Consider the following 27,290-nt stretch of genomic DNA (forward strand, 5'->3'; position numbering starts at 1 on the left):
TATTAATACAAGATCTTAAGTCAGTCCAGCTGGCTGCAGATCAAGAATACCAGACAAAACTCAGCCAACTCTTTCCATAAAAGATCCCTTTCTTTTGTGGATAATTAAGCTCACCTTGCCAGCTGTGCAATAGGCTTGCCTCTAAAAACCAAGGTCTCCTTTTCAAAGAAATTATGGGTATCTTGACGCAGGAGTGTCACCACCAAGGCTGGTGGTGCCCTGATGGCCCGAACAGAGGGCTGCTTGGAGCAGGACGTCCTCTTCCCTTCTTAACCATAGGGGACCCCACTGGCACTAATGGGGGTGTCTGCTCTGGTCTGGAAACCAGCAGATGCTTTGAAAGGGAGCCCTTACAGGGAAGGTGGGAGTGATTCAACCCCCTGACGGTATTGAGAGCAAGCACAAAGTTAGTTTTGTATACTAACTACTTCTGTACAAAATTTTTGCTATGAAAATAAAAATAGGTTTTACTCTTAGAAGTACATGCCTCTTTTCAAAAAGTACCATTTGTTTCAGCTCTACTCAGCTGAGAGAGTTATATGGGAAAAGGGGTTATAATAGGAAGAAATGTGTGTGTGTGACGTAAAACAGTGGCTACAGGAGAAGGTGAAAAATACGTTTAGAGAAATAAAAGCTTTAAGAGAGAGGAAGAGAAGGGTAACTGCTTCAACCGTTTTGCCCTGCCCTGATAAGACAAAATGGCTCTATTAAATCCAAACTTAACTGGTGTTGTACTCCTTGACTGGTTTCTTTTATTTCAGAGTAGGTTAAAATCATCATAACATTTTGACAATATGGGTATAAAAGTGTCAACCTTAAAAAAAAAAAGGGGGGGGGGGGGGCGGAGAGGTATTTTTTAGAAATACTTTTGACAGTGCCTTTGTACAGTGTTTGTTGTTTATCTGCCAAACATTCAAAATCAAAAATATCGCATTAAGCACAAAGAACGGTATACTCCAAAATTGCCAGGTGCTCTCCATGCAGAGTGCTATAGGGATGTCGTGTTAATAAGCAACCTCCATTTGTAAATGCAGGCACAAAGCAGCTTGGTAGTAAAAAGACAAACAAGCACTTGAAGATATAGGAGTACATAGAGAAAAAAATAGTGTTGTTATTTTCAATAACAGTATAAGCTCCAAAATGACAAAAGTGTCTAAAGAAGTGGCTGGATCTCATCTGCAACCATGTTCTCAAAAATGCTTTCATTTTGTTAGCATTGTTTGATGATGATAGCAACAGGGCTTGTGAACAGTTTTCCTTGTAAAGATGTTTGGATTTCTTTTAATATGACCTTAACTTCGAGGTTTTAATACTTAATTTAGGAGTAATTTAACCATCATTCTGGGAATGGTTACTCTGCTTTCTGTTCTAAACATATGAATATATTTGAATTTAACTAGCTCCTTTATCACACCAGTGAGGATAAAAATTAAAATAAATATTGTTTTTTCCAGTTCATGACCTAAAGTATTTCCTCTTTCTGTGGAGACATGTTAAAAATAAAATCTCCAGACAAGTAACATCTCAAGTTTGACCTACTCTATATGCTTGTGATACATTCCTGAATCACTCAATGCGAATGCCTAAAAGCAGAAATTAAGGCTGTAAGGGCAATCTTTGACCAGGCACTTTCTAATGCCTGAGTTTTGACTTCATAATGGTAAAGGTAGGATTTTAGTAAATAAATCTATAAATGTAATTTATAATATTGTGTACTAATTTGGAAGTTAAGTAGCTATCAGTGGGGAAAAATCTGAGAGCCTGGGTGCGAAGGAAATACTGTGTTTTCAAAAGAAAACAAATGAATTGCTAATATATTGCTGGCTTTAGATTATATCACATTTTGGTAATAAAATCTCAAAAGGGAGATACAAAAAAAGATAAATAGGCTATAAAGCTCTTGGAAATTTATTAGATAATATCAAGGCTAAAACTGTCTAAACATAAATTAATCTTATAATAATATTTATGTAGTGTGTTGTATTGAATTTCCAATGCAAGATTAGGTTTTTTTATTTGTACATGTTAAATTTTTTGTATAATGCTTGGGCTTTCATGTATGTAATTTAATAGTGCCTCAGGCAAACAGAAGGTTATTGTGATATTACCCAACAAATTGTGAAAATAGAAACTCTCCTTAGACTGTTAAAACTTCTCATGACAAGGTTGATGTAAACAGCAGTCAGAACCACAAACCATTGCTAGGACTTCTGAACAGAATAGCTAAACTCCATACTGATAATATTGTTTTCTGAAAGAGGTGTTTGCCTGCAAACTCAGCCCGTTGTGTCAAGCCTGAGTATCACTTTAAACAGTATTTTACCACCTCTTCATTTCAGCAGATTCTTCTCCATCATTCTCAATGTGCTACATGCAGAGCAAACTTATATTTTTTTGGCAGGGTAAGTCAAACAATTTGCTTGGGGGAAAAGTTCAGATTTTTTTTTTGTCTTCATGTAAAATGCCTGTTATCTCTCTAGTCTGAAAAAACCCAACCAATGTTGTTGTGGTGTGGCAATAAACTTTTGGGTTTTACATCAAGTGTAATTTTAGGTTGATTAGCCTTTTCAGTTTTATATTTCCAATCAAAATAATATAAATGAATACACAGTTAGGGCACTGTGTGGGAGGCTCGTTTTGGTAGCAGCACTGGCCCCCTCTGCATGGGTAAACTGGCTACCATCTCACCCACCATGGCAAACATAGGCCCATGCCACAAAGGAGGTCACGTCTCCTTTGTTAGCAGACCTGCATTTACTCCATTGGGCTCTCTGCACCCATGCGGATTAGATTAAATAACTGTTCTGACATTTGCAAACTTCAGACATCAATTTAACTTCAGTTAAAATGAAGATGCATGGAGTTTCAGGGAATCATTTGGGACACTGTGTTTTCTGTTTGGAAGAAAGTGAAACTTAACCCATTTCACTGATTGCTATGTTGTTTTGAGATAATATTCTCTCAGGGTCGTTCTAAACTCAGTTCAGGTTCATCAGGAGGTCCTGTGAATTCATTAGTTTTTTCAACAAACCATTCCACAGTATCATGTTGTAATAAAAAAATTAAATACACAGTTTTCCTGGATTTGGCCTTTGCTATGAATGTTGTTCATAACTCTGTTTTTCTAAGATTTAGTTAACTAACCTTCAGTCACCTCTGTCTTCATGTAAAGACCATGTAGACCATGTTTTATATGACTATTTTATCTATACAGTTCCTTTAATTCTAGCAGGAATCATTTAATTCATGTTTTGCAACATCTTTGAAGCAGTATGTAAAAAACCCACTAATAGAATCCTAACTAACTAGAGAAGACACTGTGTAGCCTGAAAAACAGTTTAATGACCATCAAAAAAGGCTGATTTGGGCATTTATATTACCTACTTATTAGACACAATGAAGTAATTGTAAATATCTTTGTTTCCATTTCTTGAGAAGGATTTATAAAAATATTATTTTAAGTGAGTTAATGGAACTTCCTATTTTCTAACTTCCTGTTTTGAAAATCCATACAGGAACCGGTGGGGGTCTTCATGGTCCTGAATTTTGAGGCTGGCTAGTTGGCTAACTTTTGCATAAACTCTCTATATAAAGGGGAAAGAGAGGGAGAAATTCCTTGAGAGCATTATTTAGTCCATCTAACTCAAGATCTTGCTTTGAGTTGCTCTTTCAAAGATCTTCTCTGTCTCCATTTGGTACAAATGGAGTATAGGGAAATAAACTGCATAAACTAGCTGTTTAAGTTGTGATGCAAATACCCCTCAGCCTTCCCTCTTTCCAGTCAGAGGATCTACAATACTGTATTTACTATAACGTTAATGTATCTCATGTATATCAAGAATTTCCAACCAGGACAGAAATTCTCTGCCAAGAATTGACCATAACTATGACAAAACGTAATTAGGCTGATGAGTTCCACAGGGAAAAGTCCTCAGCTGGAAAAAGGTTTCTTTGAACTTCCTTCTCTCCCATTTCAGTCATACCTTAACCTTCATCATTTGTATTTGTACAGTTAAATTAATTAATCTGGTATGAATATTTGGAGGAAGTTTTTAGAATCACTAGCTCTTTAGAGAGTATGTGTATCAAGGAAAGGGTAATGCTGCATTTGTACCAAACAACTGTGCTTTTTTAAAAATGTAATTGCTATAATGGATGTATATTAAATATTAACATAAATTGTTTTCCCTGCAGTAAGTCAATGCTCAGTGAATTGATTACACAAAAAAGTATTTTTTAAAAAATATATCTTTTTCTGCTTATTATTAATCTACTTTCGTGCCAAATTAAGAAACAGAGCTTTCTTAATTTGAGTTTATTCTTTCCAAGTACTGCCATTTCAGATTTAGCAATTGTGTGTTCTGTTCCTTAGGAAATAACAGAAGATCGGGACCGATCACGACTGGATTCAATGGTGCTGTTAATTATGAAACTGGACCAGCTTGATCAGGATATTGAAAATGCTCTCAGTGCAGGCTCTTCCCCATCCAGCACCCCAACATACAAACGACGGCATATACCTGTAAGCCAGTTTGCTTAATCTTTCTTATTATTCTAAGAAGAGTCTGGGTTTGCCTCACTTTTTTTTTTTTTTTTTAGTCCTCACATTTATTAGGTCCTTGGCTTCAGAACTAAAGCTCTCTTTGCAAAGAAGTTGTCATGTATTTTTGTTTGTATATATATATGTTTTGAAGGCAGTAGTAGTGGCATCCGTTATTTCCTTTTGGCAGCATTTCATAAGAGAGAGGATCCCAGATGGAAAAAAGGGAGATCAAGAAGATTCAGAAAATGTCTGGCTCTCTCATTACCACTCGCTGTAAATGCAGAGTCAGCACGGAGTCAGGATCACACCAGTCTCAGGGCATGTGTGTATCTGTCATTTGACATTAAATAGTCAGAACTGAAAGTAAGTCTGAGCTACAGGTCTTGTTTTTCTGCTAGTGGGAGGGCCCATAAGATTTTTGGCAGAGACACATGTATGAAATCCCCTGTCTTTCAAAATAAGGTTCTGGGCAGAATTTTAATTACTTAAACCTCTTTAATTATTTGATTTATTTAAATGAGGTAATTCCTCGCTGAGAGTAGTCTAAAGGGAGACTAGACAGCTCACAAACATGATGGATGTGTTCTTTTTTTCTGAAAAATGTTTACACATGTAACTGTGAAGAACATGAAATGGCTGACCCAAGGTGTTCTCGTGCAGGCTTCCTGTTAATTTCACCCATATGTGCTGCAGCTGGTTTTCAATTTAAGAAACCTGAGAAACACTGCCCCAACATCTCTAGAAGATCTCTAGGATAACGTTCAGGTTGTGTGTTTTTGCTAGTGGTAATTTCTTTTAAATAACGAGGGGGTTTTCCTATTAAAGCCAGACAATTATTGCTGTATGGTTAAGTGAGTGGTCTGTAGGTGAGAAAAGCTGTATTTAACTTTCTGTGGGTTTGGGCAGCTGAAGATTATATAATATGTCATTTTTAAAGGACACAACATAATTGCACTTTTAATAGCTAAACATTTTCCCCCGGATGTCAGTGTTTTCACAGTATGTCCTTGAGCACTGATGGGAGAGGAAAGCTGAAATACGATGTTAACATCTGTTCTCCATATCTCGTCCATGAGTGCCAGCATTTTAGCTAATTTCTTACAGCAATAAAGGGAGTTGGGGCGATCTGTATAAGTAAGCCTGCACGATAAGGAGAGGTGCTACCTGTTTCCATGCTGCAAAGCAGCCCTCCAGAAGGACAGCTTGCATCAAACATGGTATATATGAGAGACAGATATATATGTATATATACACACACACTGATTTTCTAGGAATTTTTGAGCCTTTGAGTATTATGAATCAGAAGGTTAAAAGATTTGGTTTTCAGGGCACTTGTGCATTGTGTTCAGTCTCATATTGATTTTATAGTAACGAAATATTTGAATGCCATGCAGAAATATGGGTAATGAGGCAGGGAGCATGGTTCTGCGCTGTGGCAGCATGGTTCTGCTAAGCAGGAGCTTCTAAGAGCAGCTGTACCCAAGCTGACTTCTACAGAGGCATTTCCATGGCTCTGCTGCTTTCCCAGTGCTTCACATTGCACAGGACTCACTGGTAGGAAATATCTGACTCAAATGCATGGTCCTAAGTGCAGCTTTGTCACTAATTTCTAACCTTTTTCAGAAAACAGCACACTTTTGTACTTGGTGTAGAGGTACCTGTCTAATTGGCAGCTTCAGTTGGGCAGACCAGAGGCTTAACTGGAGGTAATGAATCAAAGGGTTGCCATTTCTTTCGAGTTCAGGAGCAGAACCCCTGAGATGTCTCTGCCCCGTATTTCACCTATTCTAGAAAATTGGTATTAGGAAACTGAGGCTTCATCTGCATGGAGTTGGCCAGGGTTAATAGTTCAGGATTTTTTCAGTGTACTACGTAGCTGTATTCACGCAGGCTGCAGCTCGGCTAATAATCCTGACAGTATATGGCTGGTTCTACACGCAGCCAGCTCTTTGCCAGATATGTGTCACAATTTATCTGCAAGCAATATAATCCCCTGCCCTCGCCCTATGCAGTAAATCAAGCATGTGCTATATTTTTACTTCCTCAAAAATAAAACATACTATATTTCTTCTTTTTATTCTCAAAAAAAGGAATGTAATCAGTGTCATTAAAAATAAGAACATTTTAACCAGAAATAGCATTTGGCTGATAAGTGTCTGCTGAGTCCAAAAATCTAGGGAGCTGTACCTCTGAATTGTATAAACTGCTGGATGGTGATGTCATTTCAGCTGTGTAATGGTTTACAGATGTTCACTGAGCTTGCACCGCTGCCAGGGACAGAAGGTGGGAGCACACAGGAAATACTGAACAGCAGACAAAAATGTCAGACTTCTGCAACCCCAAACTGATGTTTTCTTACCTTGCACTCTAACATTTAGGGGAATTACAGCTTTGATGTTAGTGGTGATTTATAATTTCAGAACAGCAGCTAATGCAAACCACCACATTGAAAAGTACAGCAAGTGAATGTGTAGGTAACGGAAAGGAATAAGGGGAATTACTCTTACACAGACAATTAAGCATATATATTTGAGTGAGCCTGTCTAAATACTTCCATTATTTAGAAGAACTAGATTCTTATTTCATATTCACATTTACTAAAGAAACTTGAAACGTCATTTTTTTTTAATAGGATGTTGAATCTGGTTCTGAAAGTGGAGTGGATGTTGCTTCAATAAGTCACTCGCAAACAAACTTGTCTCCTAACACCCATGCTCCTGATTTGTCATTTCCCTGTTCAGTAGCCAGCTCTGGAGCTAAACCAAAAGCTGGGGTGAGTACAAAGATTTTATTTTCTTAACTTTACTCCTGGTATCAGGTTGGAAGTGAAATACAGATATTTTATACTATTCATTACATGGATTGTACAACAGTATGTGTGTGTGACACTGAAAAAAAAAGGACTAATAATGTAGGTTGTCTCAAGGTGCCATTTGAGTGGCAAAGAATCCCAGAAGTTTCACATTTAGAAACACACTATTATCAGCTGATGATTATAATACGCTACGTTTTTATGTGAGAAAATAAGTTAAAGGAGCTATTCCATTTTACTTTGGAAGATAGGGTTTTGTGAAATAGTATTGCTTGGAACATTTCCTAAACCTCATGGAGGATGTAGCCAGAGAAAAAGACAGTTGAATCATGTAGCCTGATTTACGATGTCCAAACCAAGTCACCCTAGTCCTCTTGAGAGGCTAAGCTGTTGTGTACTGCAAACAGAGGTATTACCCTACTGAAGGGAGAATATCATGCTAAGGACAAATTTGGCAGGCAGTTTCGTACGCTGAGGATTGGAGGGAAGCCTCTGAGCAGACCAACCCTTTCCTGCAGGTACCAATGCACACTAGGTGGTGAAGAAGGTCAGGCCTAAGAGCTCAGATACGGCAGAGAGCCTCCTTCTGTATCCATTCATAGATACATACAGTTATCAGCAGCATGATCCTTTCCTTTGTCGTTGTCCATCTACTGAAGAATCCTTCCTCATAATGCTTCAGCCATCAGCATGTGCAGAAAAGCTTGGATGTCCTAGAAATTCCTGACATACCTGCTGTTCCCTCTTTCACTTGCTGTTTCCACTCCCTCAAGAAGCAGACGAATGTAGGCTCTTCTAAACTTCGCCCAGGCTGAAAAGACTTAGTATAACTCCTGCTCCATCTGTTCACGAAGTCAACTACTACTGCTAATCAGACCAGCAGAAAATCTGAGATAAAATATTAAAATTTAAAGTGTGGTTAGCGTAAATATATAAGTTTATAACAAGTTTATAAAAAGTAAAATAGAGGCCAACTGTCATTTACTGCACTGCAATAATAGAAAGTTAACTGATGCCTTCGATTGAGGCAGTAACAAAAGTTCTAATAAACATTTACGTTTAGGATTGTTCGCTTGTACAAAAATAAATTCACTTGTAATTTATCATCAGTGCATAACTACAGCAAATAAAGAGCTCTGCACTCTGTCATTGTATACAGTGCAGCACAAATTCTCAAGTAAGTACGTAAGTTAGGCTAGAAGATGATATCCTATTTTGCCAGATCCTGAGACATAGACACTTTCTAGGGTATTAAACATCCCTTCTAAACATAGGTTTCTCTACTAATATGTGGGGAACTCTTAACACCTAGCTTTACAGAAGTGTGGGTCACTTCCTTTGCAGTTAGATATTATGTGTTAATTCACCTTTATAAGTATTTATTTGACTTTTGCTGTGATGGCTATATCATGCTGAACATATCTGCAAATATTGTTTTATTATATGGTCTTTAATGTATATGATTTTGGAGAGATTCTTTTGGTTTTTTACTTTGTAGAGTAACTGAATATTCAAAAAGTGTCTGTTGATATGTGGGTTCTAGAGCTACAATCCAAAGTCCCCTGTTGTTAACCTTTTTCATAAGTGAAGTTAAATTTCCTCCAAACTCAACTCTCATTCCTAAAGTTTTGCATGCTGCAACTTACCACACTCTGTAGTGGGATTTGGGGATGGGGTCTTTTTAGTAAGTGCATTTAGACAAAGACCATATTTTCATTTTTATCACATAGTAGGTTTGATAAGTACAAAACTGTGGATCATTTTTGGTCAAGTGTAGAGCTCTTGCAAACTGGGAGAAACAAGATCCTCTCAAATATGATCTATTCCTTTTGGCTTTGGGCTTTCCAATTGCTTTGACTGTGAACCTTCCTGATCCTCAGGTGCTAACATGCACCGTGGCTTCAACTGTTCAAAACTTCAGCTGCCTCCCTACCTGCAATCAAGCTTTATTTGAAAGCATAAGTTTTCTTGGAATACACTAGGAGAAAATCACCATTAATTCTCACCCTTGTGTATCTCTAGATCTATTGTTCATCTAGTCTTCACGGCCAGGTATTTTGCTGCTAGGTGCTTGACCACCATCCCATACCAGTAGAAAAGAAGTTCCCGTATTCTTCTCATCGTGTTTAGCATTGGGCTCTACTCAGGATGGATTTTCAAAAAGTGTATATTGAGTGGCATCTTGTTGAAACACTGCCCAGAACATTCATCAGGACTGTCTCTGTACAGATTGGTTCCATGTAGAGATCACAGAATCATAGAACAATTTAGGTTGGAAGGGACCTTTAAAGGTCATCTAGTCCAACCCCCCTGCAGTGAGCAGGGACATCTTCAACTAGATCAGGTTGCTCAAAGTCCTGTCCAGTCTGACCTTCAACGTTTCCAGGCAACCACTGCCAGTGTTTCATCACCCTCATTGGGAAAAATTTCTTCCTTATATCTAGTTGAAATCCGCCTCTTTTAGTTTAAAGCCATTACCCCTTGTCCTATCACTACAGGCCCTGCTACAAAGTCCCCATCTTTCTTATAGGCCCCCTTTAATACTGGAAGGCTGCAATCAGGTCTCCCTGGAGCCTTTTCTTCTCCAGGTTGAACAACCCCAACTCTCTCAGTCTGTCTTCATAGGAGAGGTGTTCCATCCCTCTGATCATTTAGGTGTCCTTCGTCTGGACCCTCTCCAACAGGTCCAACTCATACAAATCACAGATCACTCATACAAATCCTCAAAGTGTGTTTTTCTATCTGTAAGGGAGACTGTTGTTGTAGTTTCTTTTTTTTTGTCAGAGTAGCTGGTGTAGGAAAAGGTTTATTCTGCACTGGAAACTCAGCAAGCTACTTTTTTAACGGTAGTGGACGGTTTCAAAGATTTTTCTTCCCTTTTTGGTGTGTGCAACTGCAGATTTTCAAGGATTCCAGCTGCTTAGCCTCCAAGGACAACTTATTTTGTCATGTTTATTAGTAATATGTAAACAAGAGTACAACTGCAACTAGTTACATTATGGAATGATATGTGGTATTTAAAAAAAAAACAAAACCTGTAGCAAACTGTTGACTGCATCAAAAGCAGACTGTACAATTAAAATAAGGCATCATGTGCTTGCTTGGGGGGGATGTGGAATAATAAAGCACAGACATATGGGTTCAAACCTAGTCCCTGATAAAGAACTTGGAAAAGATACTAACTATACAAGATCTTATCTTAGAGATAGGAAACTTGTGTATAGACAAACTATGTCCATTCATGTTAATTCAGCTTTTATACATGTTTAAAACAAAATAAAATTTCTAACAACGTCACAATGTGCTGGAATATCTATAAGCAAAATTTGGTTTGACAATCCCAGTGGAAATGATTCACTCATTGGTCTATTGAAGAGTAGGACATTTTAAATTTTCATGGGCAGATTTTATGAAATGTTAAACAAGCTTTCCAGTAGCAGAGATATTCAGAATTTTATTTAAAATTCAGTATCAGTTATAATTTTCTTTGCAAATTAATAGTAGATATTATTTTAAAGAAAATTAGGGGAGTGTAGTTACATAAACAAGTTATTTAACATTTCATAAAAATTCACTTATGGATAGTCAAAGCCATTCTTGTCAGTGTGAATGCCTGTGTACAGTACACACATATATAAACATACACATGCGTGCATACGTGCACAGAGTACTCCTTGCCGAATATAGGCTGACAAGGAAGAACACGATTCTCCACCACGCATTACTGAAAGGCGTTTCTATAGAGAGGTTTTTCTATGATTCTGCAGGGTGCAGCATAAAAGCCTTTGATATACAGATGTACATGGTATTTGGGGCTTGTAAGAAGTATACAGTTGAATAACCTTCATCCTCGATTTAGAAATCTGCCACCATTATATTTCATGATCAGGATAAAAGAACATAATGGGATCAACAGAGTGTTTAGTCCACAGTATAACAACTAACTCAAAATGTACATGTTTGGCAAGGTGCACAAATGGACAATCCTTGTGAAATAAGGATTCACGTGATTGTAATTTCCACATAATTTAGGATTGGATAGTAAGAAATTATTTTGGCATCTTTACGTTACTGATGTTTACAGAGTAAAGAATGTTCATGCTTCTATAATTAACACATCTCTATGTTCTGGGTTTTTATTCACCAGTCTCCAAAATAGACAATGATTTTTGAATATTAATACTCTAATATATATACTTGGCAAACATTAATCACATGGGAGTTGAAATCAGCTTAAAAAAATTGAAAGCAACAGTTTTTTGCCCCAATGGTCATGAGAAACACTGGAAAATGGGAGTGTCTGGTTTGGATTTGGAAAGCAAGGAATGTAAATATCCTATGTGCCCTTGCCTTCTACAAACTAATGCTACACATCTGGACACTTATAATAGTGTTCAACAATGAAGACCAGATTGATATTTAAATTTGGCTTGATTATTATAAAAACAATGTGTTGCTACAGAATTCAAAATACATTTTAATAACAAACGGTAAGTTGCAATAGCCTTCTCCAGCACGCAGTTAAAAGTTAGCTAGTTAAGAAAAGCTTGGTCAATTATCACTGGGGTTTTTTTCCTAAATATAAAAAATTGGCTAAAGGACAATAGCAACTAAGGCCTGAAAGTTGTGGCCAAATTTTTGTCCTTGAACACCTGCTCTACAAAGCCTATCTATTTTCTGTTCAGGTGAAAAAAACACAGTCATGATTTTTTTCTACTGCTTTTCTTGGCAATCCTACCCCTCTTGCTTCAAGGGTGTCCAAATTAGCCTTAATCACACTGTGCAAAGGTAATCAGAAATCTATTATCACTGGAATAGCTGATATCTAGGAGAAGATTGTTTTTCAGATAAGCTGTAATGACTCATTTAAAATGCATTCATTTCTCAATGTGGTTTTAGGCACCAATTATGCCTGCAAGTACCAAGTTACCTAGTCTGGCTACACACTAGAATGGGATTCAGGTGCAACTACTGATTTCAGTGAAGCCCTGGAGGAACTCAGGAGTTCACTTTCACAAATCTTGTTACTGGAGTGGGACAAAAGGCTGTATTATTTAGATTACAGTTTTGAAAACTGTACATTTGTAAGTACTGAAATAATTTAGCCTTTCACATATGTTTTTGATTCATAGTCTATTTTAAAATTTCAGCTGTTTAAAGCCAAATCATTCTGTAAAGAATAATTTATAGATTTGTAGACTAAGAAATAACGTTCAAGTTTCTCGCTATTTTACTACGCTGTTTTTTTACTTATTAAATGAAGCTAAAAGTACAAGAAAACCTTAATTTCAGAACTAAATATTCAAAAAGAATTATCAGGGCAGCCACTGCTTGAAATGTTTACATTTCCCACTGCATTATGCTTTATAGTAAATTCAATGAATTATGAGGTGTGTGAACACACACAGAATATGTCAATGAATTTGTGCAAACAAATTTTTCACAGTGGGTCATGCCACACAAAAGGTGATAAATTTTGGTCTTGTTCAATCATACCTTCATTTTATATTTACTTATTAATTTATTAAAGTCCTCATATCTTTTTTATCAGCACTTTTCTAAATTTTGCTGATAGTGTTGTATTCCTTGAATTCTTATTTTACTCATTCAGGAAAAACTGGGGGTTATTCTGGTAAGCATTAGAGAGAAAAACTTGTACCATGCAACATTAAGTAAAATATCGTTTCTCTGAAACTTCAGAATTTTTACAAATAGAAGATGAAAAAATACTTCAGAATCTGACTGTGTTGATTAAGTTAATATTGCGTTTCATATCTATGATAAAAAGAGTGTTTTAGGAGACAGGGTAAGACAATTAATTACAAAAGCAAATTTTAACACAATCACATTTTCATTTGAATTCTAACAGCCTGTATTTTCACCCTAGAAAAGATTTTTTTCAACATATAAGTTACCATGAAGCTACATTTGCCGACCATGTAGTAGATAACAGAAGGGTTATGCTGTGTTTCTTACATGAACCCACCTTTGACTCTGGCTTGTTTCCCAAAGGAATCTGTATTCTGTTTCAGGTATAACTTCCTATGTTAATACCAAGTGTATTTTTTTTTTCTCAAATGAAATAAGCATCAAACGGCAAATGGCAGAAGTGCTTTTTGTTCTACAAAGTTTATTAAGCACCGTAAATCTTAAAAGTGAGCACTTTTTATGCAATGAGAGTAAGCTACTCCTAGAATTTGAACCACTGAATCCAGTTATGGCACCTTTGACAGTGCTGCACTGGTCAGGGACAGTCTCCCTCTCTCTCTTTTTCTGTCTCTCAGTATTGATTCCTGAGCGACCAAAGTGTATGGACATTCACGGTGCAATAAAAGGTTTGCCATTTTATACAGCTGCAGTATGACCCAGGAAATACATGTACTAGGTTGTCCACTTTTGTTTCCCAGTTTGATCCCAACACCACGTTGGGACTCTAAATACCCAGCTTGCGGTGCTAAGCATGAAGACTTCTGAGTATTTCCAAGACATCGAGATGTATGTCTACATTTCTGTCTCTTCTTACAACCCGTTTACAGCAGCTATGCTTCTATACAGTTTTTTTCTCATGTCTTCCTCCTTTCTGTAGAGTTGCTGACACTGTCTTCAACACTGTATTGGCCTGGTTATGTATGATAACCGTTTTTTATAATGGGAAGCAAAAGTTTATGACTCCTTCAGCAGTAACATTGCTAATTGTACTATTGCTAACGTTAAGTACATATTTTCACCGTATGCTGCCATCTGCTGCCTCGCTCTTGTAAATGAAGGGCACTGGGCAGGGACATCAGGCACGCACCGCGTCAGGCAGTCGTGCCGATTGAAACATTTCGTAATCTAGCATACAGACTTCTCATCTTTACACACACAGACACCCCCCCCCCAAAAAAAAAAAGCTTTTCCTCTTGTACAGATGCATTCCACATACTTATAAGCTACGATAAACTAAAGGTTGACATTTTTACATTTTTCTGTTGGAATGGAATGAAGCTTTAATGGAAATTTTAGTGGATGGGGATACTTTCGGAAAGGTTAAAAAAATTTCACTTAGTCATAAAAAGAATTCATTTTACAATAATGGAGGAAAAATTCAGCTCTTAAGGGATTTAAGATGTTTGGAAGATTTTTAGATCAATCACTTGAACTGTAAGTTTCACATTAGGAACTCCTCATTTTGTATTCACACATGCAATAAGTTATTTGTACATTAAGTGGTGACATTCATAAAAATCATATCCCATTTTCAGCCAGCTACACAACTACTGACACAACGTAATGTTAGAACTGCATGTGTAGTGCCGTAGGAGGCATGTGCATTCAAAAGCATTAAGACCATTATATTAGAGTGCTATGGTTCCTCCTGGCATGTTGCTTATTCCTTCAAAAATAAGAGGCAAAAATACTGCACGTTGCACAGCCTCCCTGGAAGATAATCTCTGCTTGTTTTGCAAAATCCAGAGTGGTTTTCATTTTTCTCACTTTATTCAAGCCTCTTGTGTTTGAGAATAGGAAACAACTTCTTCTCTGTAAGAAAAATTCACGTGAAGCTAATAATCGTACCTGAAGTTGTCAATATTCAAGTAGTTCAGTAGAAAAATGTGAGCAAGGGTGTATTTATATTTAAAGGCATCATGCTTAAATGTGTTACAGCCTAATGTGTTATGGTTATGGCTGCCATAGGCTAAGAGGTTAAACTTCTTCAAGATCCGCTCAGACCTGTGAACACATCTTGCATCTTTTCCTAAAAAAGCTGAAGGAATTATCATTTCTGGTCACTGTGTAGACCACAGTGTAACTGTGGTAGGGAATCTAAAAACTGCAGTCTGGGCTCTCTGACATCCTGTTTGCAATTGGGCTTGGGCAAGACATTTCCCAAGCCTGTCAGAAAGGAGGGGCAACCCATGCTTTGCACTGCTATTTCTTCACTGCAAGTCAGATTTACTGACACTTGGAAACAAATCTGTTATGTTCTTGCACATCAGCACTGCATTTATTAGTACTGCCATATCTATGTGTGACAAATGGAAACTGAAATCTATGACTGGAGGAATTTTATTGTGTTGCTCTCAGAACCAATATCCTTCTCTGTAGCTTAAATTTAAATCCTCAAGGGTTAATAGCAGGAAATAATTTATGTTGTTGTCAAATGATCACAAGCAGATGCAGAGAAAAGGAGCTTTCCAGGTTGTCTAAGAACAAATCATATGAACATCAATCATGTGAATCATACGAGGTCGTACAATTTAAAATTTCAGCCTCAGTTTAGTTTGTTTCTTTAAACTTCATTCTGCAATCAGTTAAATGCATTTTCTTACACAAGTTAATCTGCTTAAATCAATAAGACCGTGCATGTCAGAATTGTCACATGCATGGGTATGTGGATATGTTTTTTGCAGAATTAAGCCCTTGTGTCAAAGCTAAAGGTTTTAATGATCAGAATGAATTACCACAAGGAGTCAGAATACTTCTTCCCAATACCATTATGCCTGGCATCTTAAATACATACAGAAAAACCATAAGTGACCTTTCCCAAGCATCAGGAAATTTTCTTTACGCCTACTATGACTGTATTCAAAGAGGTGACTCATGCTGCATTAATTACTAAGTAATCATTATGTAGACATACCACAGGGCAGCCTGAGTTTGCATTCAGGCTCATAACATAAATGAGAGTCATATGTCCTCCAGTTACAAATGAGTGTGTGATGCCTAGAAGAACTGCTAGTGTCCCATCTTACAAAAGTCAAGAGACTCAGTTCTATGTGTCAATTATTTGACTGCCACAATGGACCAGTAAGATAACATTGTGACTTCAGTCCTGCCAACTACTGTGGTCTAAAAAATGTGTCAAGCTTCTGCATGAAAATGATGATAGGCTGAATTTCAGTGAAGAAGGTGTCTGGAATACAGGAATATCATAAGAGCTGGAATATGAACAAGTTCAGGCTGATACTCTTAATTACTGTGAAACTGGAAAAAAAAAAGGACGTTTTCTATTTAGCTTAAATAGAGATGTTCTAGAAAAACATACAGGTAATAAAGAATAAATTACTCAGAACATTTCTTTTGGATTTTAGTACTTTTTCAGAAATAATGATAGCCAAAAAAACCCCACACCACTGACTTACGTTTCTATTTCTGACTTACTGCTATGAATCCCAGGATTGTCTAGGAAACAGCTGAGGCTCATTCTACAAACAGGTAGACATTAACAAAAAAAATTTTAGGAAAAATTATGGAGTTTTAATATTACTTTTAGGTAAATGTGCCACTATTTTTTTAATGAGGAATATTGTTTTTCATGCAAAATTAAATAAATAACACAGCTTAAGTATTGGAAAAAACATTTGTTACCTTAGGTTCATATTCTGAATAACATAGTTCGATCCTTGCTATTTGAAAACAGGTATTAATGAAGATTCATGTGATAGATTGCTGACTTTGGTTTTGGGGAATGACTGTTCTGTATAATACCTAACAAAAAAGATTGGTATGCATAAATAAATCAGTTTTAGTTGTTAATATTTAGAAATTAGACATTTTGATTTTGATAACCAGATGCTTTAACTGAAAAGGGAAGTGTAAGTAAATATTTGTAAAAAGTCACCTATTGACTAGCATATTGTTCCCAAACTGTTGTCTGTTTTGTGAAAGAAAAGAAGACATTGATGCAGACATCGATTTTCAAGTGATTACAACTGACAAAAAAAGTTGGTTTATCTATTATCCATGGATAAAATAACCTTTATAATTATTTGCTCTCCTTTCAATCAAATAGAAGCCTCTCATGATGTCACACTTACTGCCAGGTGACTTGTCTTCCTCAAGTAGTTTATGGATATGCACATACTGTCTGATTTGCTAGCACCTCCCAGGTGAAAATTAGAAATGAATGACTTATTTCTTCTAAAAGCTATTTTTAATTTTTAGAATTACCTTAAATATTATGGTGGTGGAAACAATGGGTGGACATTATCAATGTGAATAATTCGTGCAGAAATGGGAGATCTGCGGAAGAGTTGAAATTCTCTTAGTACAAAACAAAGAGCCTAGACTTTCAAAACATAACAAATAGCAAATTTTCGATGGGCTAAATTTTACATTGACACTATGTTGAATATTCAGTTTTATCAGCCATAGGCTGATTTAGCAGATTAGCAATGTTGATGACAGGGATCCAGCCTATTTTATTAGATATAAACATGTGAAGGAAGCAAGCAAAATTCAACTTTGTGTAGAGTTTGGTGCATTTACACTTTTTAAAAAAATATTAAAGCTTTTCTGAAACTGTTGTTCTTCATAACTAAATGTTTCTTTCATAAGAAATCAGTAGGAGAAGGCTCAGTTTCTCTAGCTGTTCAGAAATGGTAGGTTTGATAGAATGACAAGTTATCAATATCTTTTTTAACTTAAACAACTCTGATATGAAGCTGGTTGAGTCTGAATTTTTGAGAGCTTGTTGGGCTTTGCTTTCCACGGCAATATGATCTGAATGTCAGACACTACGTGAAATGTTCCCATTTGTTCTTCAGTTTTATTGCCTGATAAGTTTAGTGCAAGTCGCTGTTCTGTGCTCTTCCATATGGACTGAGTTGAATCCTTACCAAGTTTCCCCTTTTTTTCTTGAAGTTACTTAAATATGTTTAACTGTATGTCAGTATGAAATTTTAACTCTTTTTCAGCACCTGCCAAAAAAAGCTTACATGACATTTATATCATTGTGGGTTTTTTAAAAAAAATACTTTGTAAATTTTCTCTGTCAGCATGTAATCCATATAGTGCATCTCTGCATTTAAGAACCCGAATCCCATAATCCATCTCAGAATTGTTGTTGAATGCATGAACAAAGATAGCCAAAATTTTTAAATCTCTGTCAGTTAGAAGCCTGGGAGGGGAAAATTGCTGAAAAAAATGTAAACTCAGTCTTAATGTCAACAGCATAAAGAATTTATTTTCCCTGGAGAAAACCAAAGTTCACTAAGCAGTTTTATTAATGGAATTTTTGTTGTTCTTTAAATAGCTATAATGCAGAGGTATATACATCTGAATGGGGTTGCATTAGTTTTGGTATGAGTCAACACTTGCAAAGGAGATCGCTGCAGATGATGATGATTAGTATAGGTGAGGTAGGTAGGGAGTAATCACTTACCACTTCTTAAAAACAAAGGACAATCTTTTTTAAAGGTTAAATCTGTGGAACTTACTGATATTTTGAAAGGTAAAAGTAAACTGGTCTCCAAAAGTGCTTGGACATTTTTTGGGAAAAAGGTTTTAACCCATAAAAAAAAACAGGTAGAAGCTTCTGCTCATTATCATTACAGTCCTAATGACAGTCATGTAATGAAATCCTAATGCAGGAGTTGCACGTGACTCAAGAGCCCCAGTTTGCCAACCTTGTCTGTTGGGCCTATGGATTGCAGTATGTGCATACCCTATAGCTGCCATTGGCATTGACATGTTTTTATACACATCCTGTAATCTATTGCAGGTCTTGGGGGGACAAAAGTAGTCTAGATTGATCCAATACAACCATAGGCATGCTCTGAACCACAGACAACTGGACATGGAAGCCCTTACCACATGGGCTCTTTCTCTTACATGGAAGCTATTTCTCTTGCGTAGAGCTTTATCTCAATGTAACTTCTCCCAGTGACACACGCCTTCTCTGTTCATCCCTGATAGTGCATTTCAGAGCAAGTCATAAATCGCAAACATTACTGGGAATCTCTGTTGAAAAGAAGGAATCTGAAATCTCCTGTTAACTGATGCAATACATTGAGTACAATTTTATTACATCTGTACATCTCACCATTTTTAGAATTCTGTCTCTTTGAAAGGAAATAATTGAAAGATATTGTGGGGGATAAATTTCACCACATGCAGAAGACTAGCATAAGGATTTTTAGTGATTTAAGTCTTTAAAATAGTGTTGAAGAGCATCTTACTGTGTTGAAATGAGCTGAATATATTCTATGTAAAAACCTTTAATAAACACCATGGAAACAGAAATATTCATAGATTTCTGACCGTTTCCATCCTGTTCAGTAATAACTCAAAAAGATATCTCAAAATCTCCAGAACAAAGGAAAGAGGGTTCCAGAAAATGTCAGTAGGTCCCCTTGCTGCACAGAGTTGGAAAGGGAGAAAGCTGCTGGAGACTTGCTGCAGAAAGCTAAGTTGCAGACTTTCTGGGAAGTGTGGCTGGGGGATTTTAAAGCTGTGAAAAAACTTGAACTTTTTGCCAGTAGACCAATAGGTGGCAAAAAGCTGCAACTTCATTCAGTCCAACAGTGTTGCACAAGACTTTCATCTAGGATAAAGTGGTGTTAGATGCTGAATTGTTGGTTAACTTGTAATTTGCCAAGGGCAAATTCAGCTTTGGGTTTGAAGCTCTGTGAAGAAATCCATTGTTCTCTATCGGACTCTGTGAGTGCTCATTACATCTTGCTAGGAATTAGATCACTGAGAGAAGCCGTCAAGCTAAATAGCATAGATTAGATTGAAAATCATCTTGTGGACTGATAGCCACAAGACCCTTACCTTATCCCTCAACAATTCAAGAGAAGTGCTAATCTCCAAAGTTATAGTAACTATTAGTGGCTATTTAAACTGCTATTAAAAATGATGTTCTGACAAGATTAGAATTTTTCTATTTATTATAAAGTAATGTTACTTACTGTAAAACTGTTTTCAACTAATCTCCTAATATTCATATCCAAAAGTTTGGTGCTTGATGGGACTTTGGCCCAGGTTGAGATGTTATGAAATTTGAATGCCCTTTGGCAGAATTGTGTATATAAAAGAGGAAAGAGCAGAATGATTTTTAAATGATGCTCTACTTTAGCTTAGTTATACTCCTGAATCTTCAAAGTGGTCTTTTTTTTCAGTTTCTTTTTTTTATTTTTTCCTTTTTTTCTGTCTTTTTCCTTTTTCTTTTTTGTATCTTCTTTCTTTTTTATCTTTCTCTTTTTCTCCTTTTTAATTTTCTCCTCTTTTTCTTCTATTTTCTTTGACATTTCCACCTTCCTGACTTTTATTCTGGATTTGCAGCTTGCATTAAAGTCAGGACAGTTATTAACACCACGTTGTACCCACCCAGCTCCAAAGACACCTTGTCTTCCCCACGGTCCATGGCTGTCTTTCACCAGATCAGTCCCAGAAAGATCACCGGCATGGCTGTGCAGCCACAGCTTCGCCTATCCCTATAGGTATCCGAATTCCTTCTCTTCTTATAAGCAGCTGGATAACATGTCTACCTGCAACTTGAACAAGGTAGAAGAAATCTTGGCATTTATAACAAACATACGTATTAGATGTTTTCCAGGCCATGGGCTGAAGACCAGTGCCTTTGGGGGACAAGTACATCACTAATAATTGTTATTTATGCTGTCAGTCTTGATAGTACTGAATTCAGCCTCCATGAATCCATGTCTCCACTTGCAGCTGTGGTTATTTTAAGCGTGCTATCACCTAAGTGATTTTTTGGGGATTTGTGATGTCTGAAATAATGTGCATTAAGCTGAAGAGGGAATATGCAAAGCCTCAAGAAAGAAAAGCTGTATTAAAGGGAAAAGAAACAATGTAATATGTAAATATGCCTTTTGGTGAGAATTTCCTGTGTTTTATCTAAGAAAGAATTTCAGGCTTGCGTCCAAGACAAGTAAGAGAGCACAGAATGAGGAGACAAAGACACAGAATTTGAGTTAGAAACGTGACCACAACAGTTTAATCTCTCTACCAGTAGATGGAGAACACAGGAAAGTAGAAGCATGCAGATGAAGAAGGAACAAAAAATCCTTGCATCAGCTTCTTGAAGGGGGTGAGAGATGAAAGAATAAAAAAGCAAGAAGGGATGGGGCAACCAGATTGCAAAGTAGGAGAAAATTTGGAAAAACTGGGTCCTAATGGGTAAAGAGGAAATTACAAGACCTAAATTATCAGCCTGGTCCAATCAGCTTGTTGGTAGATTATCTTCTTTCATGCCTTGTACACAGTATTCTTTACTCCTGGAACATGGTTTGAAATCGTGGCGTGAATAGTTTGCATTACTGGAATGGAAGAAATCCATGTCTGCCTTTTCAAGCACTTTTCCAGACACAGACATGCTGTGAGTGACATCATGGAAAACCATTTCTTCTTGATCTTTACATATACCTCTCTCATAAGGAATTCTCTTGTTCCTGCACTCTTTCTCCCTCTCTCTTGCCTTCTCTGTCTCTCATTCTCTGCTATGTCTCACTTTGTGCTTTCTTTTTCTCCTCTTCTTTTTCTCCTCTTCTTTTTCTCCTCCTCCGCTCCTCTTCAAAGCCATGGTGGGAGCAAGGGAACTGGTTAGCTCTCTGTTTAATAGTTGAAAGAGCTTGGTTTGGGGTTTTTTAATGCACAAAATTCCTCTCAGTGAGACATGCCACACATTCTGATCTCTCCCCTTCAGGCAGTTACACACTATTAAATATGGGGTTGGAAATGACACGCGTCTGGAAATACAGAAATGAAACAGCCTTCCACTTTCTACACTGTACTATACAATGAAGGTGTTGTAAATTGTTAAATGAATGGCATGGGCTTCTAGTTTGTTGGACTTTCTATAAATAGAAACTGTACATTCCGGTGTGTTGCCATTTTTTATTTTCTTCAGATTAACTACCATGCTTTGAACCTACCTGTGTTCTAACATAAAGATTAGCAAATTTTTTAATTTGCCTGGTTTTACTTCCTAAAACATAGCTTGCACTGCACTCTGAAATTTTGTTCTGTGTACCTTCTTTTACCAAACCATCTTTGTGATATTTTTGTACTACCCTTGTTTTAAAAGAGTACAACCTATAATGGTACTTGAGGTATTCCCTGTAATCTACAACTGAATAAATAGTGAAATATAATTATTGTATATTAAATAGTACTGTACACATTACATAGAGATTAATAGTTAATGTATTGCCATGCACAATACAGGAAGGCAATCGGGGTACTGCTTGACATGGAAAGCATGGAGATCCTTTGGTCTTCCAGTCATTCTGAAGTTTTGGGTTCCCACTCTGAGAAGACAACATTGTCCATATGTGAATGGCACTGAACTGGGAAGTTTATTCTTCCATAGTAGTTTTCCATAGGTGATCAAAAACTCCATACAAGAGGCAGATGGTGAGGAATTACAGTCCACTGAGACTGAAGACTGCAATGTGAAAACAAAGTAGGATTTCATTTCTGAGAAGGGAATGGAGTAGGTGACAGACTTAATCTCTCAGTACTCCATGATCCTGCAGAATGCTACCACTCTCTTCACAAAGATGTAACTCTCAGTCCAGCATGTTTTATATTGCTGTAGGATAGCCTTAGGAGTGTTCAACACAGCTTATGAGTATTGATGAGTAAATGCGAGATTAGATAAATGTGAGATTAAATACACCATTTCTTTAAAATGTGATGAGTTTCAAAGCACCTCGAATGATTGGCTAAGATACATCTCCTTGAAAGCCTGAAGGAACTTTAAGATAACAATACTTAAAATTTAGCATTTGATGCAGTTGGCAGGTTTAACTAGAAAAAGTGAAATTCAGTATAAACCTTTCAGCTGAACAGGAGCAATGAGTTTATTTTCACAATAAATTCATCTGGTTGATATGTTAAATGAACAAAAAGTTCAGCAATTCAGTATCTCATTGGAGAATTAGTGGGGTGATAGGCATAAGGCAGATAGCAAAAACATGACAGAGAGTGATACAGACAATTTTATATCCACCTTCCAAACCGTTAAAAATGAGCTATGTTGGCTCATTGTGGAGCCAGTCACAAGCAGTTTTTCTAATTCTTGTTTTGCTGCTTTGCCAATACAAAAGCAGTTCAAGAAAGAACCAGTTTTTCTGTTTCCATCACTGAGTGATGTTTCGACGTGTTTAGGGATTTTGGAGTGTTTTGAGACCCCTGTATTCTTAGGAGAGGAAAAAATCTTTAACGGGTCTCTCACATTGTTTAGAATATCCTGTGGATAATCTCTTGGAAATACAAAAATTGTAAGAAGGGAAAATCAGAGCACATATACTTCATGTTAAGAAAAGATAGAGATTTATTTTTTAAAATTCTGAGATTCTGGGTACTTAGAAGCTATCCTGCACTTCAGGAGGACTTGTAATTATCCAAAATTGTTTTGTTCATTAAGCCATTAATTAATAATTTCTGAAAATTACTAGAAGGACAGATTTTTTTAAAACCATTTAGACGTCTAAAGGCAGAAATAGACAGCTGCTGTGCTGAACATATACAAGAGCCCTACGTGCCACTGAATGTTGTGATTTGTATCTCATGTGACCTCCAGGACTAAGATGATTTCCAGGAAGGAAAACTCTTTTGCTATATCTGCTTGTGTTAACTCTGTAGCTGAACAGTTTTCACTAAGTTTTACGCTGCTGCATTGCTTTTGAAAATGCCTTGGTAGTGCCTTGCTTATGTATTCAATAATCTGATTATAGACACTGAAAAACTGAATCTGAGTGCTCTTCCAAAACTCTTTGCTAGAATGAGAAATTCTCCAGGAATTACCCCAGCTAAGGAAGCAGGAAGGCAGAATAATCAAATTCTTCCTATGATTATCTTATTACTTGGTCCTGATTGCTCAGAAAAAGGGAGTGAGAGAGGGAAGGGAGAATGAATGCTAAAATGCACACTACAAGTAGGAACTACCTTCTTGCACGTAAAGATCAGGAAAAAAGCGGTAGGACTACTTAGATGAATCTGGCTAGGTTTACATATCAAAGTAAGCTGAAAGATGCCACAGGTCTCATTACATTTCTAAATAGAGAGCACTCGTTTTATTTGAAGTAAGTTGCCTCTTTCAAAGAAATATAGACAAGCTTAATATTTTATTTTATTTTATGACTTCTGCCCACTTTTTTGTTTACATATCTACTTATGATTACCTATCACTGAAAATCTTTAATTCATTAAGTATTCCATTACAGCACTGAGGCCACCTCAATGGCAGAAAAAACATTGCCCAGAAAAAAGGGGCCCAAGGAGTTATATGTTCTCTTCCTTGAACTTTTAAGGAAGAAGAACTTATCATTTCTGCCAAAGGCCTAAGTTCTGCCTTGGAAGCAAAATTCACAGCAAAACTTTCAGAAGTCTAATTGACTTAATATGAAAAGTTCTCTTTTGTGGACAACTTAGACATTTGGGAGTCAATGAGGTTAGACTTATAAGTACTTTTGAAAGTGGGTGTCTCCGCTTCTTTTCCTCTTTTTCTTTTCATGTTCCAAAGACATTTGCACTCTTCTGAGGCAGTTCTTCCCTTCATCCATCTGAAAACAACATACATTACTAGATTCAAAGCAGAGTTTTCTCTATTATGGGCTGAAGTTTGTGCACACATAGAATGCAGGTAGTTTTTCCACAGTGCTACCATACAGAATCTCTGATAATGTTTCCCCATCCCAATATTTATAGAAAAATTTTCTTTTTTTCTTTTTTTTTTTTTTTGTGGGTCCTTTGACACACCTATTGGAAAATGTTTAGCTGATAGATGAGATTATTTGCCAAAGGAATTTTGAAGACCAAGAACATTTGAAAAGCAAGACCTTGAGTCACTGAGACAGACCCGATCTGTCTTGTAGCTTTATTCAGAATTTCACAATCCTTGCTAAACTGCAAGATAAGGGCCAAAGGCAACAAACCAGCAGGAGCCGACTCAGAATGTGCCAAAGTTCATACAACGGTTGCTTTAGGCTGGAGTTTTTTGACCCTTAATCACTCAGGGTCATCAGCAGTTGTGCTGCAGGGCCCTGCAGAACGTGAGTCCGATCAGATCTCCTGCTGCTGCTGTCCAGGCTACCGGGTGGAGTGAAAGCTGGGGTACACAAATTCCAAGGCAGCATTTCATGGGTGTCTGCCTGTCAACATGCTCTTTTAGACTACCATCCTTGTGTAACGCATGTGTTTTCTAATTCTAAACTTCCTTAATCTCTTGCAAATGCTGTAGGTAGAGTTAATCACAGTACAGGCAGAAGATCCCTTCCAGTTAGCATACCTTTTATGCTTTCAGTACCATGTTTTAGCATTATTTGATATTACTGTAAGCACATACTTATACAGTTTAAGTTTTAAATCATTTTTTGTTAAGTCACAGTGATAATATTGTCAAGAAATGCCCTTTCCCTGTTAAGTCTCCTTTTGACTATTAGTATTACTTTTAATGATCACGTTGTAATGAGTATGCTAGACTGATGTAAAGTAGTAGTGTGAAAGATTGCTGTAGGGAAATAAATGGCATTTCAGACCCTAATCTTGCAACAAATTCATCATGTAAGCATACGCTGACAAAAACATGCTTCGGTCTTGTGATCCGTGACTTGTACAGAGTGGTAGCTACTAAGGAATAATAACTAATTTAACAATTATGCCATTCATGGTATAATAAAATCTTTAATGCATAAGTTTATGGGCTCTATCATACAATTGGGCAGCTCACAAGTTTTGACAAAAGTAATTTTCGTGGCTGTCATAGAACTTTAGAAAATATCTTATTCCTACAAGTTTAAGAGGCATTTGGTATAGTCCATCCAGCACATAGAATACATTAAAATGTTTTGAAAATTCTTCCACTGTCTTCAAAAGCTCCAGAATTGTCAGTGTTTTTCATAATCCTCCTATGTATGAAAGAGGTAAAAGAGAGAGGAGGAGTAAGTGCATATTGGTCTCTGGAGCAGCTGTGTGCTGCAGGGTCTGCGTGTTTGGGAATCTTCCAACTGGATGATCCTCTGAGAGGAAACTCGAAGTAGGGGAAAAGGAAAGGATAATGACAGTTCACGCTTCACTACAAATGAAAAGATGAAAGAGTTCATGAAGAAAATAATCTGGTCATTGCTATGACTTTTAATAATAACAAAAAAGGAAATAAACATAACTTTGGAAATAATCTGTAAGCACTACTGTACTTTTTAAAGAAAAAATATTCTAGATCAAAAAATATTCTAGATTCTGTATATGTTTAGGATTATGAGATCCTGGATGCTTCAGCAAAATACTCATACGGTAACATTCACAATTGCAGGTAAAGTTGGAATATGGGAGACTGGATTCCTTCACACTTTTCTTCATAAGGGCCCTCCCTACATACGCCAGCAAAGCTATCCATCTCATTGACTGTTCCTAACGCTTTCTGTAGTGTACTCTTTTGCTAGAGTATCTGAAAACCTTTGATATCAGTCAAGATCCCAGTGTTCCCAGACTACTTAAAACGCTATTTATATGACACAAATGATCATTTTCTTTGTTCTTCCACATCAGTCTGCGTGAGGATTCTTGCTTTATACTGATTACATTCCTTCTGGCGTATGGGTAATTCTTCTGCCCTGTTTGTACAGGATCTTGCACAATGAGGTTGTGGTCCAAGTCTGTGGCTTTTGAGTGCTTCAGTAATACAAATAATGCTGTCACCACTTAAAAATAGGTTTGTGAACTGTAAGCATGTCTGATCTTGATGAGAATGAAAGCAAAAATACTAGCAGGCTACCAATATCACCATTATTCTTATTTTTAAAAATGTTACAATTATGCTGTTTAATTTCAGCAACAGTCCTACTTCAAGAAGTTTTCAGTTTAAAGGCCAAGGTAAGACAGTTAATGTTAGGAGGCAGACAAAAAAAATTGCAGAATTATTAGTGAATAAAACATTTTCTAAAATATTTTCTCATTATATTCTCTTCAAATAAAAATGGGCTAGGGACAGCATTTGACACGGGAAGGGATGCTTATAAGTCTTTGGGGAAATAACAGTTCAGAGAAATCAATGATGATTGACTGTACTTGGTAAACTGGGATTGAAAGTTCATTCTATACCAATGGAGAAAGACATGAATAAGCTAGTGGATGAGGCACCTATTCGCATGTTGGTCATCCAGCAAAGAAAGTATACTGGGAGAAAGAAACAAATCATCAGGGCCA

At 36.8% G+C, this 27,290-nt stretch overlaps 1 protein-coding gene across 1 annotated transcript in view; it reads left to right on the forward strand.

Moving 5' to 3' along the window:
* The window catches only part of DLC1 (DLC1 Rho GTPase activating protein), a gene marked incomplete at its 5' end in the record, with an annotated part of 221,093 nt that overhangs the window by 36,361 nt on the left and 157,442 nt on the right, over window positions 1–27,290 (forward strand). Inside the window, 2 exons of the mRNA XM_081998808.1 lie at window positions 4,373–4,522; window positions 7,176–7,316. Of these exons, the coding sequence (XP_081854934.1) occupies window positions 4,373–4,522; window positions 7,176–7,316 (291 nt within the window). The remainder of the gene's footprint in view (window positions 1–4,372; window positions 4,523–7,175; window positions 7,317–27,290) is intronic.

This window comes from Phaethon aethereus (assembly GCF_964289735.1).
Source record: "Phaethon aethereus genome assembly, chromosome: 4".
Taxonomy (NCBI): domain Eukaryota; kingdom Metazoa; phylum Chordata; class Aves; order Phaethontiformes; family Phaethontidae; genus Phaethon; species Phaethon aethereus.